The sequence below is a fragment of the Diplotaxodon limnothrissa genome, linkage group LG11 (assembly GCF_057381915.1).
Source record: "Diplotaxodon limnothrissa isolate DT_005_m linkage group LG11, D_limnothrissa_male_GT1.1, whole genome shotgun sequence".
Taxonomy (NCBI): domain Eukaryota; kingdom Metazoa; phylum Chordata; class Actinopteri; order Cichliformes; family Cichlidae; genus Diplotaxodon; species Diplotaxodon limnothrissa.
In genome coordinates, this window is record NC_140606.1 from 21,175,759 (window position 1) to 21,196,454 (window position 20,696).

At 38.6% G+C, this 20,696-nt stretch overlaps 1 protein-coding gene across 1 annotated transcript; it reads left to right on the forward strand.

Moving 5' to 3' along the window:
- Window positions 1-274: 274 nt before the first annotated feature.
- On the forward strand, window positions 275-20,233 carry LOC146622688 (B-cell receptor CD22-like). Its single transcript, XM_085364901.1, has 9 exons — window positions 275-320; window positions 567-908; window positions 1,064-1,381; window positions 4,171-4,434; window positions 5,425-5,688; window positions 17,500-17,763; window positions 18,246-18,493; window positions 19,934-20,001; window positions 20,116-20,233. Exons 1-9 carry the CDS (start codon window positions 275-277, stop codon window positions 20,231-20,233), a joined length of 1,932 nt encoding a protein of 643 aa, XP_085221027.1.
- The last annotated feature ends 463 nt before the right edge of the window (window positions 20,234-20,696 follow it).

A 20,696-nucleotide genomic window follows, 5' to 3' on the forward strand; every position in this document is an offset into this window, starting at 1 on the left:
AAATTACCATTACTGTCATAGTCACATATTTTAAAGATAATAATGAGCCCTGTTACTGAGTGATAAAATGTGCTGTATCACGCTGTTATCTTGAGCTAACGCACTAAAAATATTCTCAAACATCATTTGAGAGTTTTAACAGAATACATAAAAAAATAATTTACTTCACTTTTCACCATAACAGCTTGTCACTGGTAATGTTTAACAAATAATCATGTAAATTGTTTCCTGTGCAAACTTCAGACTCCTTTAAACTTCACTTTTTTGTAACAAGATGGCTGGAACTCTGACTTTACTTCTCATTAGTTCTCTGCTGCAGGGTGAGTGAAAGAAAATCAGCATCATGTAAAGATTATTATTTAACATGAAACATCTACTAAACTACAAAGGGTGTCCATTTATTAGATATTTAACAGTAAAAATATTTAGCATTTGTACCTGAATTAAACACTGAAGTCCTAGCAGCAGTGATAACTCTGGATAAAGGCTGCAATAATTAAAACTGTACTGTTGCTGTAAATTACTGTTTGCATTTCTTTTTTACAATTCATTGTGTTGTGTTTCAGGTGCACTGTGTAGAATATGGGAGGTCAATATGCCACAGAATATAAATGTTTTGAGAGGATCCTGTGTGACCATCCCCTGCTCCTTTGATGTTGAGAGCAAATTTGACAATAACTTAGATGATACATGTGAAGCATATTGGAGTAATTCAACTTCATTTAACAGTAAAAATGCAAAACTAAAGCCAACTAAAGAAATGACAGGAGACTTAACAAAGAAAGACTGCACCACAACTTTCAATAATGCAAGTCTTCTTAAAAGTACTAAATATTACTTCAGACTGGAGTGTGATAATTCACTGAAATACACTTTTACACAAGCTGGTGTAGACATTTCATTCATAGGTAAGTTTTTATATCCATATAAAGACAATTCATATGAATAAATGACACGAGTCAAGCTGCTTTGACTTCATTGTGAATTCACTGGATTTTACACAGAATATAAAAACCTGAAATTAATTACTGCTCATTTCTTTATTGACTGATCTTTTTGCCAGATGATCCTCCCTCACCGACTCTGACTCCATCCACAGTGGAGGTGGAGGAGGGAGCCTCTGTGAGTCTGACGTGCTCTGCTCCAGCTCCAGCTCCATGTTGGTCTCATCCTCCAGCTCTGACATGGAGCCCTAACCTGGGTCAGAGTCAGGAGACACTGCAGGAGAATCAGGACAAAACTAAAGTCAGGACCTCTGTTATGAATTTCACTGCTTCTCACCTCCATCATGGAAATAAAATCTCCTGCACTGCTGTCTACCAGAAACAAGATGGTAGTCCTGATGTCACTGCTGAAACAAGTTTAACTCCTGATATTTCAAGTAAGTTTATTTGTCCTCTACTATAAATAATGTCACTGCTATTGACTTACTTTTCTTGGCTTTGTTCAAATTAGACATAAAACAGCTAGTAACGTAATGATTTTAGTTATTCTGCAATCATGACTTCTCTGGGATTTGCAAAACATAATGGAAGACTTAATCTCCTAAATGTTGATAAATATACAAACTTCTCCTTTCAATCAATCAATCAATCAATCAATCAATCAATCAATCAATCAATCAATCAAGCAATCAAGCAATCAATCTTTATTTATAAAGCACTTTTCATACAAAAAATGTAGCACAAAGTGCTTTACATAGTTAAAAGTATAATGTATTTTCTTTAATAACATAGGGTGTGTTTTTTAAAAATCATAATTATAATAATCCATAATTATTTGGATATGTGTGTTAGATTCTGTTCAGTGAAATATAAGCCCTCCAGGAAGGCAGGAAAAGCCCTGTAACTTACTTTAAAACTAAATTTGTTCCCTGAAACGGTGGGCAGAGCTACAGACCCTTACCCAGTTAGCTGGCAGCTAATGACCAGCACTACTTGTGCAGTTAATAAAAGGACAGGTAATGTTTGTTGCGCTGTTTCACACACAGCACGCTCATCTGTTTCAATTTGTCAGTTGTCACAAGACAACTTACCAACATATAATTATAAGGTTCATCTCTGTGCTATAGACTATGTGTATGCTGTGAACGCATACTAAGTGTACGATGTACACCTAACTGGTTTTTGTTGCATCAGTCTGCGTCTCCCATTTAATTTGCTTCTTCTACAGCTCTCCATATGGTAAGCCATTTCTGCCAAATATTGCGAGTTTTCTAACACGTCTGGTTAAGAAATGGCGTAAGAAATGCAGTTTAACACCATGGGGAAGGCCCTGCATAGTTTCAAGAAAACAGCGTTTTAAACGCCTTCACAGCTGACACTGAACGCCGGAAAAAACAGTTTTTAATCTGTCTTTGAATGCCATTTTTTGCTGAGTGGCGTTCAAAGACAGGTAAAAGTGTGTTTTTTTTCTCCCGTTCAGAAACGGCGTTTAAGACGCCACTTCCTGGTGTAAAATACGGTATTCTGTCAGGTCAACGCCATTAAACAGTGTTTTTTACGGCATTTCTTAATCAGACGTGTTAGAAAACTCGCGTAGAAAACTCGTGGCTGAAATGGCTTGTCATATGGGCACCGCTCAAACAGCAAAAAATGTGCGTCCTGCCTCAAAAAACATCCTACCCAATGTTTCTGCGCAGACGCGCCGCATGCATAAAACACACATAAAACAATTGCCTCAAGAAAAGGGCATTTGGGACACCCATCAGGAAAGGGGCAGGTGCTCAAGCCGCCCCTCGCACGTGCCCGGTGTAGCTCAGAAGGTAGAGCAGGTTATCTACTATTTGGAAGGTTGGCATGCAGAGTGGAGCCAATTTGCACACCAAATATCCTCGGGTAACGATATTTAGATAAGCTGTTATCCGATGAACAAAACACTTTCGATGTTATTTTAATTAGAAAACACTTAAACATAAATTAGGTGAATGGATGAGGCATGTTGTATGAAGCGGTTTAAGTTGAGTAGAATAGTGGTATGTAAGAACCAGGGCATTTATCATTGCCATGGCGACCAAACTCTAAATAAGACACAGAGAAAAAGAAGTATCAAAAAAGTCCACCATCTGGCTGGAGCCTTTCTATGTGGTGTTTCTCTTCCCACCCACAGAAGGAGGAGATTCTAAAATTGCCCACAGGACAGAATCACTGTCTGCGTCAGTGTACACTGCCTCTCACCCAGTGGCATTTGGGCTAGGCTCCAATCCCCCTGGAAGATGATGAATGGGTAGTTTTTGACACTCAGTAAAAAGAAGTATAAAGTTGGTGAAGTGACTGTAAGTTGCATTGTTCAGTCAGTCAATATAAAGACAAAGAAAATCATTTTTATTGGATCGACAGACGGATTGGTGCTGCAGCTGCAGTAATGCGGACGCTGCACCGGTCCGTCGTGGTGAAGAGGGAGCTGAGTGTAAAAGCGAAGCTCTCAATTTACCGGTCGATCTACGTCCCTACCCTCACCTATGGCCACGAGCTGTGGGTAGTGACCGAAAGAACGAGATCGCGGATACAAGCGGCGGAAATGAGCTTCCTCCGAAGGGTGGCTGGCCTCTCCCTTAGAGATAGGGTGAGAAGTTCGGCCATCCGGGAGGGGCTCAGAGTAGAGCAGCTGCTGCTCCACATCGAAAGGAGTCAGCTGAGGTGGTTCGGGCATCTGACAAGGATGCCCCCTGGACGCCTCCTGGGTGAGGTGTTCCAGGCATGTCCCACCGGGAGGAGGCCCCGGGGCAGACCCAGGACACGCTGGAGAGATTATATCTCTCGGCTGGCCTGGGAACGCCTTGGTGTTCCCCCGGATAAGCTGGAGGAGGTGGCTGGGGAGAGGGAGGTCTGGGCCTCTTTGCTTAGGCTGCTGCCCCCGCGACCCGGCCCCGGATAAAGCGGATGAAGATGGATGGATGGATGGATTTTTATTGGATACATCAGTATTTAGAAAGAAAGGGCCAAAGCAACTTCTTACTATCACTCTACAAATTTTCTTGATAAAAGAAAAAATGAGTAAATTGGTGCGGTTTGCTCCCTTCTCTCCTGTTTGGTGTTAGATGTGTATGAGTTATTAATTTAATGGGAAAAAATAGATACTGAAGGCATTGTACCCAATTTATAAACACTACTTCTGCAAAAAAAACTGTCTTAACATTTTAGTTTGTATGTTGTATTCCTTAACTTTCAGATTCACCTAAAAACATCACAGTTTCAGTCAGTCCTTCTGGTCCAGTACCAGAGAACAGCAATGTGAGTCTGACCTGCAGCACTAATGCCAACCCAGCAGTGTGGAACTACACCTGGTACAGAGCTGATGGAGACCAGGAGACATTTATCGGAACAGGAACCAGTTTAAACATTAAAGTCTTCAGAGACAGACGGTCATTTTTCTGCAAGGCTGAAAATAAGATTGGAGTTGGACGTTCCAGCAGCATTCAAATAGATGTTCAGTGTAAATATCATATTTCACATCTGCTTTACATAGATAGATAGATTAGATAGAACTTTATTAATCCCTCGGGTGGGTTCCTCTGGGAAATTCGATTTCCAAAAAAGTACAGCACCGACAGAAGTTACAGAGTTGCAGAATATTATATATATATATATATATATATATATATATATATATATACACATATATATATATATATATATATATATACACACACACACACACACACACACACACACATATATAAATACAGAGACAATATAAATAAAATATACGAAGGGGATAAATAGAATAAATAGGAATAAAAAATAAAAATACAAGTGAATTGCACATTTCAAGTATATAAAAATACAAGTGAATTGCACATTTCAAGTATAATATCATCAGTATAACCCAGCATCAAGGATTCAGACCATTAGAACTGGAATTTACACACTGAGCTTTTTGAATAGTCATCAAATAAAAAAACCAATGCATTTTTGCACAAAAAAGTATCAGCATTCCTAAACTGTTTCAATATACAAAAGTCTTTGCTTGTCTGGTCACACACATATAACTAAAAGTGACATCTGATATGATGTCAGCCAGCTCTTTGTAGCTATAATAGTTTCAACTCTTCTGGGAAGACTTTCCACCAGGTTTAGAAGAAGTGTTTATGACCATGCCAGCTGTCACAGGGCAAGAGGTGGGGCACACGCTGGACAGATCACCAGTCTGTCGCAGTGCCAACACAGAAAGACAGACAACCATGCAGACTAACATTCACACCTATGAGCAATTTGGAATGGCCAATCAATCAAACTCCTCTAACTGTATGTCTTTGGACTGTGAGAGGAAGCCAGAGTACACAGAGAGAACCAACACAGACACAGGGAGAACTTGCAAAGTCACTGTTAAAATACAAATAAACGACTTAATGATAGGTAGTGTAATACCCAACATACAGTGCAGTACACCACTAATCTGTATGTTTTATTCCTTAATTTTCAGATTCACCTAAAAACATTACAGTTTCAGTCAGTCCTTCTGGTCCAGTACCAGAGAACAGCAATGTGAGTCTGACCTGCAGCAGTAATGCCAACCCAGCAGTGAGGAACTACACCTGGTACAGAGCTGATGGAGACCAGGAGACATTTATCGGAACAGGAACCAGTTTAAACATTAAAGTCTCCAGAGACAGACGGTCATTTTTCTGCAAGGCTGAAAATGAGATTGGAGTTGGACGTTCCAGCAGCATTCAAATAGATGTTCAGTGTAAATATCATATTTCACATCTGCTTTACATATCATCAGTATAACCCAGCATCAAGGATTCAGACCATTAGAACTGAAATTTACATGCTGAGCTTTTGGAATAGTCTAGAAATAAAAAACCAATGCATTTTTACAGAAAAAAGTAAAAGCATACACACAGCATTTCCAAAAGTCTTTGCCCCTCTGCCCACCCACTTATAACTAGAATGACATTTGATTCTCAATTTTAAAAAGGTTACTGTATTTTTTTGGACTATAAGATGCACCGGTATATACGGTGCACTGTCAACAAACGTGTCTGTTTTCATGAATAAGGCGCATTAAGCAAAACAACACGGTCAGATAAGTCAAACTTTACTCAACTCATTCTTCCTGCTTCCTCCACTTCTGTACCATTGATTCATTAATGTTGAATTCTCTTGCAGCTGCTCTATTCCCATGTTGTTGCAGTATATTAATGAGTAACCTCGTATTGTGGATGGATTCTCTCAGTTGTTCTCCTGACTAAAGTTTGGTCTGTTTACAGTATCCTGTCATGTGATTGCATTTCTCCCTAACCTTTGGGAACCCTCACATTAACTTTTATCGAGTGGAACAAAGTTAGCATTCATCCCCCAGCTTCACTGCATTTATGTTATGCTAACATAGCTGTGTTGCTAGCAATCACATAGCACATCATTATATAGTCCAACTTCAGTAACCCTACAAAAGTCACTGCGGTTGAGTTTTCTGTCTTCGTTTATGTTGGAAGTGATGGCAGAGCTGTACATTTTAATTTTTTCAGAAATCTTTCAGTCAGAACATGGTAATATCATCTTTAGGTGGAAACTAGCAAGCTAACTTCTTGCTAACTTCTAACTGCATTAAATGTAATAAATTCTGTTTTCATGGATGGCTGGATGTTAAACTTAATTGTTACACCTGGTAAAACAGAAACACTGATAATTTTATTAAAGACAAAAGAATTTAGACCGTTTATAACTCTCAATGATGTTGCAGTGTTCTTCAACTTTGGGATCTGAAGCAGACGGAGTTCTGGACCCAGATTACTCCGCTAGGCTCCTAACTACAGTAGCTGTGATGCTCTAACAGTCCATCAAGCGGTGCAGCTTCGTAGCTTAGCAAAGTCATACAAAAACATTTTTTGACAGATTTTTGAGCGCCGTGTACCACATAAAATCTGTTCGAGGTCAGTAAGCACAACCAGAATTCATACATAAGGCGCATTGTCAATTTCTGAGAAAAATAAAGGATTTTAAGTGCGCCTTATATGCGGAAAATATGGAGTATGATATAGGGTTGCCAACCCCCTGAAAAATAAATAAGGGACACCTCGTGGCCAGGGCCGGGCAACCCAGTTCACCCTTCCCAGTGTGGTGAATTTTGTAGCTCTTTTTTTTGTGTGTGAAATTATTTTTTAACCATTTGAGTTGAATTTGATTTAAGCAGATGCATATTCTTTGTGATATGACCATATGGGAAACAAATGATCATTTAGCCATTTATTTTTAGCTCAAAATGACAACATTAACACAGTAAAACAGGTCTCTTTCTTAAACAGAAGCCTGTCATGCTTAACTTTTGAGAATATAAGTAAATCTTTCTTTAAAAGAACTCTGTCCTGCTTAACTTAAAATTAGATAAATTAATAGAAAACAATAGAACGAAAAATATTCTTGTAACAGTGCACATATAGTGCATTTAGTACAATCGGCTTCAGTTGAGGTATTATTTCAGCTTTTCTAATGCTAATCAGCTGCTCCTGTTTGTAAACCCACTTGTTCCCATGATTACGCATCTTAACTCATCATCATTATTCATCTATGTATTACTTTTATGTATTAGTGATCTATTTGTTGTAATCATCTATCCTTGCAGTTGTTTATTACACAAAATAAATTATATTATCTTCTGGCCACATAGCGCTGATATTCACTGCACATGCCCATATTAACCTTAACCAGAGGGTTTAAAAAAAAACACAAACCAGTGTTTACATACCATATCTGCTTCTGCCGTGGCCTGGTGGACAAGAAATTGGTTAAGGGTTCCCCGAGCTTTCACGCCCCTCATGTTCTTCATGTGCCCACCATTAGAAGCATGCCTATGGAAAAAGTGCGCCGGCACACAGTGCAGTGCGCTTTAAAGGTGTTATCGTGCACTTTTCCAGCCAGGTGTTTTCCTTTCCCATTCCTCCCTGTACTTTTGCAGCCTTTTCCCCCCCTCTTTCTCTGAGGGGAACAAACATTGCTGCTCTAATGCTGGGCTTATGCTGGGCTCACACTGTGCGATTTTTGGCCCATTTTGAGCCGATTTTTGAGTGATCGGCCCGATTTTGGCCTTCATCGTGCATCGTGTAGTATACGTGGGGTAACCAGAAGCGATTAACACCTAACGACCAGCTCCCGATCATCAATCGCTCGTGAGGGTGTCAACACAGCCGCTCACGCGCAAACACGTAAACGTCGGTGAAAAAGATGGAGCAGCACGGCTGTGCAGCGTGTGATCTGGACACAAGCGATGGAGGCACAACTTGTAGAACTTTGGAAAGCTCATCCGAGCTTTTTCGATGTGGCATCACAAAATTATCACGACCACAACAACCGTGAAAATAGTTGGATTTACATTGCTGCTCAATCACAGCTGCCTGATCAATGTTTTTCATTAGCAATTTAGCAAAGTTGATGGTGGTGGTGTGTCTGTGTGAGTGAAAGACAGAGAGGGGGAGCGACAGATTTTCTGTTATAACCTTCATTTTATGGAGGCACAGTGTGAGCACTCAGGTCGCATCAGAGCATCGGGCGGTATAGTGTGAGACCCTGCATCGTGACCTGCAAACTTCTAACCCCTGCGAGTCAATCGTGCAGTTTGAGCAGGAGCTGAATAACGTGACTGAAAAAAATCGCACAGTGTCTGCCCAGCTTTAGATGTACTGTCGTCCGAGACTTGCACCACAGTGTCGACGTTTGTTTCCCTGTTGGCCATTGTCACTACCCGATCCGTACCGGAAACCCGATCGGTACCCCGCATGCGCGAAAGGTGTCTACTTCCGGTCGAAGCATTTTACGATAGTTACAGGTCAGAGTATCTGTTAAGATGTTAAGAATAACAAGTATCTCTTAACATGTTTCCGATAATGAAACATTTAATATAATGTAGACAAAAATAAAAAAATTAAAAGATAGTGACAGATCGGGACTCCCGATCCTTACTGCGCATGTGCAAAGTCAGACCGTACAAATCGGGTCTACCCGATCCGTACCGCGCATGTGCAGGGGTTTTCTTCTTCTTCTGTTCGTTTAATGGCAGTGTACTCCCCAGTGTACGAGGATACCGCCACCTGCTGACTGAGCGAATGAACCCTATTGTAAACTGAATTAGCGTCATTACAAACGTGTGTTAAATTTGATTTAGTGATAATCGAGTGTGTTTATGCTTGTCTGTGTGGAGAGGATTGTTGGAAAAGTGATGATAATGTCCGCTATCACTGTCAATTGCCAGTAAACACTTCATCTGGCTGCTGAATCTTCACGTGACATATTATAAAGTCTGTATTATTAACTCTGTCATTAGGCACCATTCTTCTTATTTTACGGCGCTGTTGTTCAATCGGGGAACGCTTTCTGTTGAGGAGAAAAGCAAAAATTTGTTGCGGATACGGATTATTCATTGTTTAAATGTCCTGGTAGTCGAAAAGGAGGCAGAGCTGCTGAGAAATGCTAGGAGCTAACTGGGCGCTAACCGTATCTTTTTTTTAAATTTTTTTATTTTTTTATTTTTTTCAAAATATTAAACTTTATTAAGAAACAGTATACAGAACATGTATACAATCAGAACAAAATTAACATATGCCAGGGGGTGTAATACAAAGAATTACAAACATTCAAATAATTTGTAATTACTACAAATAGTAATAGTTTTCATAGCCTTTTTGTTAAGTGATCCACTAATCAATTTTATGTAACATAAAACATCATTATAGTAATGTTTAAAATCAGGTTTTTTGTTACTGTATTTGCATTTGTGAAAATAAAATTTAGCTAAGATGACTAATAAGTTTATTATAAAGTAAACATCTTCTTTTTTTTGCCTTCGAAAGAAACAAAATACAACATTTTCCCATTTCACAGTAAAGTCATTATAGAGCTGTCCAGCAATGAATCTACTGAAGTCTTTCCAAAATGTTCTAGCGAATGAACAGATCCAGAAGAGGTGTTGCACAGTCTCAGGATGGCTTCCACAAAATCCACAGTTCACATTTATGTCCCTTTTGAACTTCGTCATGTAATGATTAGCAGGATAAAATTTATGCAATATTTTAAATGAGACTTCCTTCACTTTATTCGTTACCAGATACTTGTTAGGAATTGTCCATACTCTTTTCCAGTTAATGTCACTGACAAAGGAATTCCAATAAGAGACCACATGTGGGATAGTTAGAGATTCTGTCTGGAACAAAGCACGAATATTCTTATTACTTTTACTGTGGTTTGTTAGACAGATTCTTCCTATGTGTGAATCTAAAGGGTTGGGGAGAGAAACAGATGATATGCAAGGTTGAATACCTTTAAAAAGCATTATAATACCCGTAGGTATTGCATCAAATAATATGGCATATTCTTTGGGTGTGGCTGGAAATTTATAGGTGTTTAAAAATTCTGAGTAGGACATGAGCTGCCCATTAGGATTAAACAGCTGATTCACTAAAACAATCCGTTTCTCAACCCACCTAGAAAAAAATAATGATTTATTTTTATACACTATGTTCCTATTATTCCAAATTGAATACGTATGGGGTGTAAAGTTGTGTTTATATATAAGGGACCAAGCTAATAGAACTTGTTTGTGAAACATCGAGAGCTTTTCTGGAAGCTTATCTATATTATAATCACAACCTAAGATAAAACTTAGACCACCAAACTTAGAGAAAATGTAGTGAGGAATAAAATTCCAAATGGATACCGGATTTTTAAGAAAATGTTTAGCCCAATTAATCTTAAATGTATTGTTTAGAGTAGTAAAATCCAAAACATTGAGACCACCGTGTTCATAGTCATTCATCAATACACTTTTTCTGATGTAATGTGTCCGGTTTTTCCAAAGGAAGTTGAAGAGCATTCGGTCAATATCCTTACAAGTTTTGCCGTCCACATGCAGAGAAATTGCTGCATAAGTCAGTCGAGACAGACCTTCTGCTTTTGAGAGCAATACCCTTCCTCTTATACTTAAATCTCTCTGCAACCATTGATTTAATTTGGTTTGAGATTTTTTAATAATTGGGGGGAAATTTAGTAAAATTCTGTCTTTTGGATCTTTGCAGATAATCAGACCTAAATATGTTGCTTCATTTTTAACTGTTATATTACAAATACTCTGAACATTACACTCTTTGACAGGTAATAACTGACATTTATTTAAGTTTAGGACCAATCCAGACCCTTTTGAGAAATCCTCTATTACACGTAAAGCAATTGGCACTTGGCTGGCATTTTTAAGAAAAATTGTGGTATCATCTGCCAATTGACTGATGACAATCTCTCTGTCTGCTATGTTTATACCCTTCACAGGGCTATTCGAAATATGAGAGGCAAGAATTTGGGTGCAAAGTAAAAAAAGATAAGGGCTAATCGGGCAACCTTGGCGTACACCTCGATTAAGACTAAAACGAGAAGTGGTGCCATTTTTCATTCTAATAGAACTATTAGCATTGGAATACAGAGTTTTGATAGCTCTGCAGAAGACAGAGGTGTGGACTCGAGTCACATGACTTGGACTCGAGTCAGACTCGAGTCATTAATTTTATGACTTTAGACTTGACTTGAAAAAATGTTCTAAGACTTGTGACTTGACTTGGACTTTTACACCAATGACTTGAGACTTGAATTGGACTTGAACCGGTTTACTTGAAAAGACTTGATATTTTACCCCAAATATAAAATTTAACATGCATGAGATTGAAAATGTGAGGTCATTCACGGGTAGAACCGCAAAGGATTCTGGGAACTCGTGGCAAGCGGTACTAGCGCACGCAGGCTTTCAATTGAAATCAGTCACACAGCGATAAAAAGAAACACAAAAATGTCAAGAAGCCGTTGTATTATTAACTGCAATAGCCGGTCGCATGACAGCCACGGGAAGCCGACGGGTAAAGAGATCGGTTGTTATCGGATTACGTCGTTGAAGAGAAATTGTTCAAGCCATGTTTCCGAAGTAACAAAGACGCGACGGATGGCCTGGATTGCAGCCATTCAAAGATCAAATATAACGTCCCAGAACACTCCAGCTCACAGGTTAGTCTGCTCCAAGCATTTACACGAAGGTCAGTATTTTTTAGTAGTTAATACGTCATTTTCATAACATAATTAGTGATATAGGTTACAAGCAAGTCTGGCGCTGAACAGAAATTGTCGCGCTATGCTCCTTTATTTATTGTGCATAAATAGTGAATTGTCCTGACACAATATTGCGTTTCGCTTCTGTTATTATGGTACATTGACAAAAACATATACGTTTATTCACAGGATAAAACAGGTTTTTTGTATCACTAATTGCCCAGTACGATTACAGCATACAATATTATTGTCACTGCTACATTTCTGTAACGCTACCAGAAATTATTTCCACTACTAATTAATTACCGTTGAGCTCAAAGGTCCTATTAATAAACGGTTAACGAATGTGTATTTATGACGACAATTTGTGAGACTGGTAAACTTATGATACGTACGATGGTCTTTCGTTCTACACGGTGCATTTCAAGGTCCTGTACCCATCCGTCGGTAAACTGTACCTGGACTTGTTGCAGTGACCTGAAGTTACTAAACTTCACGAGTGTATGCACTCACTCCAAGAACCGTATGATTATAAATATGCATATAAATATGCTACAATGAGATAGCTGACTTCATCTAACTAGCAAATGTTTTCCAGGCTACGTTGGTGATGCAGTTCTTTTTAATGTGTATGATATTTTTGTCATGCGATTTTAAAGCCGGTCCTACAACCGCATCCAAGAATAACATGCAGCTTATCTCAGAACTGTCGGTGAAAATTATTCTTGGAGCTAAGTTTAATTGAGCTGCATTTTAAAGAGGTGCAATTTCACAATTTGTGTATATTTTCTAAGTTCACTATTTTGTCATGTGTTGAGAAAAACACAGATTTTAAAATTACATGGTCTAATATTTACATTTAGCATAACTGCAACATTATTTTTTCGTTTTTTTTTTTAAAGACTCGAAAGGACTTGAAATTCAAAGTTTCAGACTTGTGACTTGACTCGGACTTTTACACCAGTGACTTGAGACTCGACTCTGACTTGCCTGACATTACTTGAGACTTGACTTGAGACTTGAGGATAAAGACTTGAGACTTACTTGAGACTTGCAAAACAATGACTTGGTCCCACCTCTGGCAGAAGATATCACCAAAACCAAATTTCTGAAGTGTAAGAAATATAAATTCATGCTCAATTGAGTCAAAGGCTTTATAGAAGTCCAGGAGAAGGATAAATGAGTCATCAGATATTAATGCTGAGTAGTCCAGAATATCCAAGACGAGTCTAATATTATTGGAGATGTGTCTGTTTGTCATAAAACCAGACTGTGTCTCGTCTACAATATCGTCCAAAATATATTTAATTCTTCTAGCTAGCAATAGAGCTAATATTTTATAATCATTATTTAGGAGGCTTATTGGTCTCCAGTTGTCTATAAAAAGTAGGTCCTTCTTAGGTTTGGGAATTAAAGTAATAAGTCCCTGAGTAAGGCTGGGAGGAAGAGTGCCCCTTTCAATACTTTCATTATAAACCTGCAACAAAAAGGGTGCCAGCTGACAAGAAAATGATTTATAGAATTCAGCCACCAGCCCATCTGTGCCCGGAGATTTGTTGTTTTTAAGAAATTCAATAGATGTCAATATCTCTTTTTCAGTAATTGGACTGTCACAAAAAAGCCTATCAGCACTTTTAATCATTTTAACATTGTTTACAGAGTCAATAAATTGGGTAGCGACCTTTGCGTTATAATTGGATTCATACAACTTTGAGTAGAAATTACAACAAAATTGAGAGATAATTTTTGCATCATCACTGACCGTACCATTTATATTCAATTTATGAATAGTATTGGTTTTAGATCTATGTTTTTCTAAGTGGAAAAAATAAGCAGAATTCTGCTCTCCCTCCTCTATCCACCTTTTTCTTGAACGAACGAAAGCTCCTTCAGCTTTCTGGCGGTAAATCTCATCCAGTTTAGATTGAAAGGACCTAAGATGTAATCTATCCTCTTCCGAGACCTCGTCTGGTGGGAGTTGATATATTGCGGAAATTTGAACAATTAGATTTTCTTCTTCTGCTGCCCTTGACTTAGCTATTTTTGCCCCATACTGTCTCAACATTTTACTTGTCTCAAATTTAAAAATTTCCCAGTTTGTGCTATAGGAATTCTCAATATTAGCCTTGTGTATAAAGTGTTTTAACAGTCGTGTAATTTCAGATTTTACAATTGTATGGCTCAGAAGCGAGCTATTTAATTTCCAATAGGAGGATCTATTAATTGCAATAGTAGGAAAGAGTTGCAGATTAATATATATTGCTCTATGATCCGTAAGTGGAGTTGTAAGGATATTGACCGTAACACTGTCCTTTGATAGACTACTTGATATTAACCAGAAATCAATACGTGATTTCCTTGAACCAGAACGGTTACTCCAGGTAAAAGATATATCATCAGGAAATTTGTCTCTCCAAATATCAGTTACATTAAATTTATCCATAAATGTTTCCAATCTCAAATTATTCCTAAAATGTTGTGCTGGTGGCCATCTGTCTATAGTGTCATTTAGTGAAACATTAAAATCTCCTCCAATTATTAAGTTTGAACTGGGATATTTAGAGAGCCAAAAACTAATCCTTGTATCTAAAGAGTCAATTAAATTATCATTTTCAGGTTTGGTATTATAGCCATATAAATTGACAATTATGAAAATGGAGTGATTGTATTCTACTATCAGACAAATATAATGACCCAAAGAGTCACAATCTGAATGTAGAACAATACCTTCGAAGCTACCTTTGAGAGTTGTGACCCCAGCTGACCTCTCTGTGCCAAAAAACAAAAATGACTTTTATATTTCTTAGCAAACAAAAATAAGGCTTTACGTTTACAGATCTGTCTCAACCCCCTGGCATTTAGGGAAACAATAGAAAATGACAATTAAGAAAACAAAAAATAAATAGCTAGAAATTTAAAGAACCAATATTGTGTGCTTAACAAAAAATAAACCTCACTAAGGGACCGAGCATTACAAGGATGAAAATAACTCGGCAGAAATACACGAAATATTTTTTAGGATACAACTCTGGTGCTGAAACTTAAAGTGTCCTCACACTATAAATGAGGCATAGACTTAATGATCCAAAACACCAGAAGGATCAATGAAAAACAGCCAACCAAGTCCAAGCAACTGTGCAACATTGTAGGGTCTTTTCCATTCCTTAGCGTCCCCCATATTCACCTCTCATTCTGAAGACGGGAAAACTTCTGTCCCATTAACAAAACCCCGGCATCCGACGTAATAGGCCTTTTTATTTTCTCTGCGAGCCTTCTCGATAATGGGCCACAACTTGCTCCGGCGCTCCCTCTCTTCTCTGGAAAGGTCCTCAGCAAACTTCAAGTCCCGGTTTTCCTTTAAGAATGGAGATGTCTTAGCTGCTTTCCACAGGCTATCTCTGGTTCTGCGGGAGATGAACTGGATGATAATAGGTCTGGGACTGGTGTTGTTTGGGCGTTTGGAGCCGACCCGATGTACGGTGTCAATGGTGTCATAAAGTTGGTTTTTACATTCAGGCAATGTAGCCTGACAAATCTCAACAGCAACCTTCCATGTATCCTCCTGTTGTTCTTCTTTGACACCAAACAGCCTGAGGTTCCACCGTCTGGAATATCGCTCGAGATCTGTGATTCTTTGCTGGTTTTTATCCATACGCTCTTCCTCTTTGGAGATTTTCTGCTCCAATGTGCCCACTCTGCATTTGACATCTTTTATCTCTTCGCATGCAAAGTCCACAGTTTTTCTGATCCCGTCAATCTGTAGTGCAAGGTTATCCATTCTTTCGTTTATTAGTTTTGATAGAGTTTCAACAATATCCACGCTATCTCCCTTTGAGTGCATCGCTTTCTTTGGCGCCGGAGACTGGCTGGGTGAGACGGGTAGAGGTGGAAACTCGTCCATTACGTCCTCAGTTATTGGGAGAGGTAGTGAAAGAGCCGTATAGTCATGGCAGTTGTCAAGCAGTGGGTTCACCGACCCGGTTGTTTGGCTAGCATTAGCCTTTAGCAGTAGCTTCGTCTTGGAGCTAGACGAGGGTCTTTTATTGTCACGCTGTGACATTTTATCTCTTAATTGATCAAAATCAGTCCTTTTCTGGCTTAAATACCGTAAAAGCTTCTAAGGTCTGAGTTGACACAGTGTTGCTACCGTATTATAAGGTTACATTTGCTAAGCTCGGCAGTAAGCGTGTACTTACTCGGCCATCTTGGAACGCCCTCGGGCGCTAACCGTATCATTCAAATGTATTGAATGTCGCAATGTTGGCAAAGAGAGGAAGTGACGTAAGATTTGCGCATGCGGGGTACCGATCGGGTTTCCGGTACAGATCGGGTAGTGACAGCCATGCTTGTTGTTGTGGTCATCTGTTGTCTTCCGGTATTTTCTCCGCAAGCGACCTTTCCTCGACCAATGAGATGAGCGGTAATCTGAATTGTCATACTCGAATTGTCATAAGTGTGCTGTCAGCTCATTGGTCACAAAGCAGGAGAGGGGCCGAGAATTATGTTTTCAAACAAAGCGTTAATTCCATAAACATTTATAGACTACTTTTAATTCTCACTGTATTACGGGACAAAGTGCGTCCCTTATTAGCTCAATACGGGACGTGTACTTTTGTTTCGAAATGCGGGACGATTCCGTTTTTTAAGGGACGGTTGGCAACCCTAAACTGCGTTAAATTTAATAAATTCTGTTTTCATGGATGTTAAACTTAATTGTTACACCTGGTAAAACAGAAACACTGATAATTTTATTAAAGACAAAAGAATTTAGACCGTTTATAACTCTCAATGATGTTGCAGTGTTCTTCAACTTAGGGACCTGAAGCAGACGGAGTTCTGGACACAGATTACTCCGCTAGGCTCCTAACTACAGTAGCTGTGATGCTCTAACAGTCCATCAAGCGGTGCAGCTTCGTAGCTTAGCAAAGTCGTACAAAAACATTTTTGACAGATTTTTTCAGCGCCGTGTACCACATAAAATCTGTTCGAGGTCAGTAAGCACAACCAGAATTCATACATAAGGCGCATTGTCAATTTCTGAGAAAAATAAAGGATTTTAAGTGCGCCTTATATGCGGAAAATATGGTGTATGATATGATGTAGGCCGACTATTTGTAGCTATAATAATTTCAACTCTTCTGAGAAGACTTTCCACCAGGTTTAGAAGTGTGTTTATAACTATCACAGCCGTAACAGGGCATGAGCAGCACACCCTGGACAGATCGCCCGTCTGTCACAGCGCCACACAGAGAAACAGACAACCATTCAGACTAACATTCACACCTATGAGCAATTTAGAATGGCCAATCAATCTAACCCCTCTAAATGTATGTCTTTGGACTGTGAGAGGAAGCCAGAGTACACAGGGAAAACATGCAAAGTCACTGTTAAAATACACACATACGACTTAATGATAGGTAGTGTAATACCCAACATACATTGCATCACTAATTTTCATGTTTCAATACTTAATTTTCAGATTCACCTAAAAACATTACAGTTTCAGTCAGTCCTTCTGGTCCAGTACCAGAGAACAGCAATGTGAGTCTGACCTGCAGCACTAATGCCAACCCAGCAGTGAGGAACTACACCTGGTACAGAGCTGATGGAGACCAGGAGACGTTTATTGGAACAGGAACTAGTTTAAACATTAAAGTCTCCAGAGACAGACGGTCATTTTTCTGTAATGCTGAAAATGAGATTGGAGTTGGACGTTCCAGCAGCATTCAAATAGATGTTCAGTGTAAATATCACATTTCACATCTGCTTTACATATCATCAGTATAACCCAGCATCAAAGAGTCAGATCATTAGAACAGAGTTTTATATACCATGTTTTTCCAATACTCAACAAATAGAAACAGTGTATTTTTTTAAATTAAAAAGTACAGCATTCTTAAACTGTTGTTTTAGTACATAAATCAGACTTCGTGAAATACACGTTAATATCCATCCACAAGTGATTGTGTTATTGCTTTTTTTTGGATTCAACTAAAATACCACAGTTTTTGTCTGATCAAAATTATCTTAAATAGTTCTTTAGTGTATGCGCAACACTAAACTAACACTTTATCTTCAGAAGACTTAGGCAGTGGGCTAAAATAAGGTGCAAGCATTCTTAAGATGTCATCTTTTTAAATAAATTTATAAGGCTTTATGACAGGTAGTGTAATACCCAATGTACAATACACAACTAATTTTCATTTTTTAATACTCGTTCTTTAGATTCACCTAAAAACATCACAGTTTCAGTCAGTCCTTCTGGTCCAGTACCAGACAACAGCAATGTGAGTCTAACATGCAGCAGTAATGCCAACCCAGCAGTGAGGAACTACATCTCGTACAGAGCTGATGGAGAGCAGGAGACTTTATTTGGTACAGGAACTAGTTTAAACACTGTAGCCTCTAAATTCAGTCAGGTATTTTTTTGCCAGGCTGAAAACAAGATTGGATTTGCACGTTCTAATCCAGGGGTAGGCAACTCCAGGCCTCGAGTGCCGGTGTCCTGCAGGTTTTAGATTGCACCCTGGGTTAACACACCTGAATCAAATGATTAGTTCATTACCAGGCCTCTGGAGAACTTCAAGAAATGCTGAGGAGTCATTTAGCCCTTTAAATCAGCTGTGATGGATCATGGACACATTTAAAACCTCCAGGACACCGGCACTCGAGGCCTGGAGTTGCCTACCCCTGTTCTAATCTGACTCAAGTCCAGTGTATGTATCACATTTTTAGGCATTTCTATTCATCCAGAATTTTAGCAACACATAATCCACCTCTCATATAATAATTCACCTCTAATAATTCATAATTCACCTCTCTTATACTCTACAACTACTACACTGAATGCCACTGTCCCTTGCTAGTAGCCTATTTCATTTTTCTGACATTTCTGGGTATCTGGTGTAAGTATCACAGCTCACCAAAGACTATAGCACAGATGGTTTTAATGTCTCAACCACAGTAATAAAATACATTCCTATTTATAACAGCACAACTTAAATCAGAAAAGCAAGACAATATGGTTTACATCATTGCAATGGGATTATCCCAAATAACTATAAAAAGGCTGGATATACTTCAATAAATACAATGATGCGTAGTACAAAATGTTAATTGTTCACTTTGGTTTATGAGCACCTTCACTGACATGTTACCAATTGTTGTGTTGTTACATCGTTTGTGTAGGTGTACTAAACTGTATTCAGCGGGGCTTTGACTGATCCTCTCACAGTGGTAACTCAGTGGGCTACCTGTCAATCAGTCTCATAAATTTGAAAAATGTATCCTTCCATTTTCTTCTGCTTATCAAATTCTGCAGTCTGTCACTGGGCAAACACACAGAGAAAAATTGATTCACACTCACATCTATGGTCAGTATTGAATCAACAGTTAACCTCACAAATTAAAGAAAAAGGAATCAAGACTGGCTTACCACTCTACAATTTGTAGAGTATTAAATCTCTTAAATCAGCCTGACTATACTATTTAAGACTTTGTTTAAGACACTAGAATATGCTGTTCATTTGGTCCAGTACCAGCAAACACCAATGTGACTCTGACATGCTGTAGTACTAACACATATAATAGATATACTTTATAAATTAAAGCATTAAAGTTGATGCTACCACTGTGCAAGATTTTGTCAAAGGCCATAATAGTCAACAGGGTCTCAAGTGTACACATAAATATTATTAATTATGGTAAAAAAACAAAACAAAACATGTTTTTGTCCTTAATGTTTAAGCTCACTATAAACAACAATATCCAACATTTCTAATCCAGTTCAAATTGATAGGGATCAGATTTGTTCTGTTGGAGCTGATCCATGTCATGATGCCAGAATAATTACTTGTAACTTAAGTATTAGTTGATTAGGAATATAATGTCCATGGCTTTATTTCTCATGGCAGGGTCTGAAATGCACTGTGGACTTTACAGTGGAGTCGTTCCTTGGGTCCTCGCTGGCGTGTTTTTCAGTGTCAGTGTCATCTGTTCGGCATGCCTTTGGTAAGTTAGTATGTTCACAATGGAAAGCCTACTGATGTTTTTTATAGCATGCTTTCAAATAATTCATTTGTTTCTTTTTTTGCAGCAAAGTACGAAAGAATGTGAAGCCAAAAGAAGAGGACAGAACTTATATGTCACTCAGCGGTAGAACCGTCAGCTCTTCAGAGTATGATGTCATTAACACAGCTCCAAAGAGTCAGTGATGCTGACCTTGAAAATGATCCAATAGATAAGATTTTTTTCTTAAGATTGTAAGATTTTGCTGTATTTTTTGTTTGGCAGTTAAATGATACTAATGTGAAAAAAAAATCAGTTATCTGTTATACTAGTCTTTATTGAAATGCATTGAATAACCACTGTGTAGCTAACCAACCTAGCCTAATAGCATGCTTTGCGTGATGGAATCACTTTAAAGGGGTGTGGTGAAAGCTGAGGGTGAATGAGCATTCAAGGAGTTGATAGTGGAGAGATGCCAAGCACTCTTACTTCACAGTTCTATTATAGCTTTTACGCCCTGACAACTTTTGGCTGATTTAAACAACTCAGTAGTCGACTACTATATACTGGGACAAAATAGCCTCCAGCCATCTGCTCAGTACAGTCTACTGAACAAAAGGGAGGGCAAATTTAGGAGTGTGGAGCAGAGGTTCTACACAGAGAGCCTTT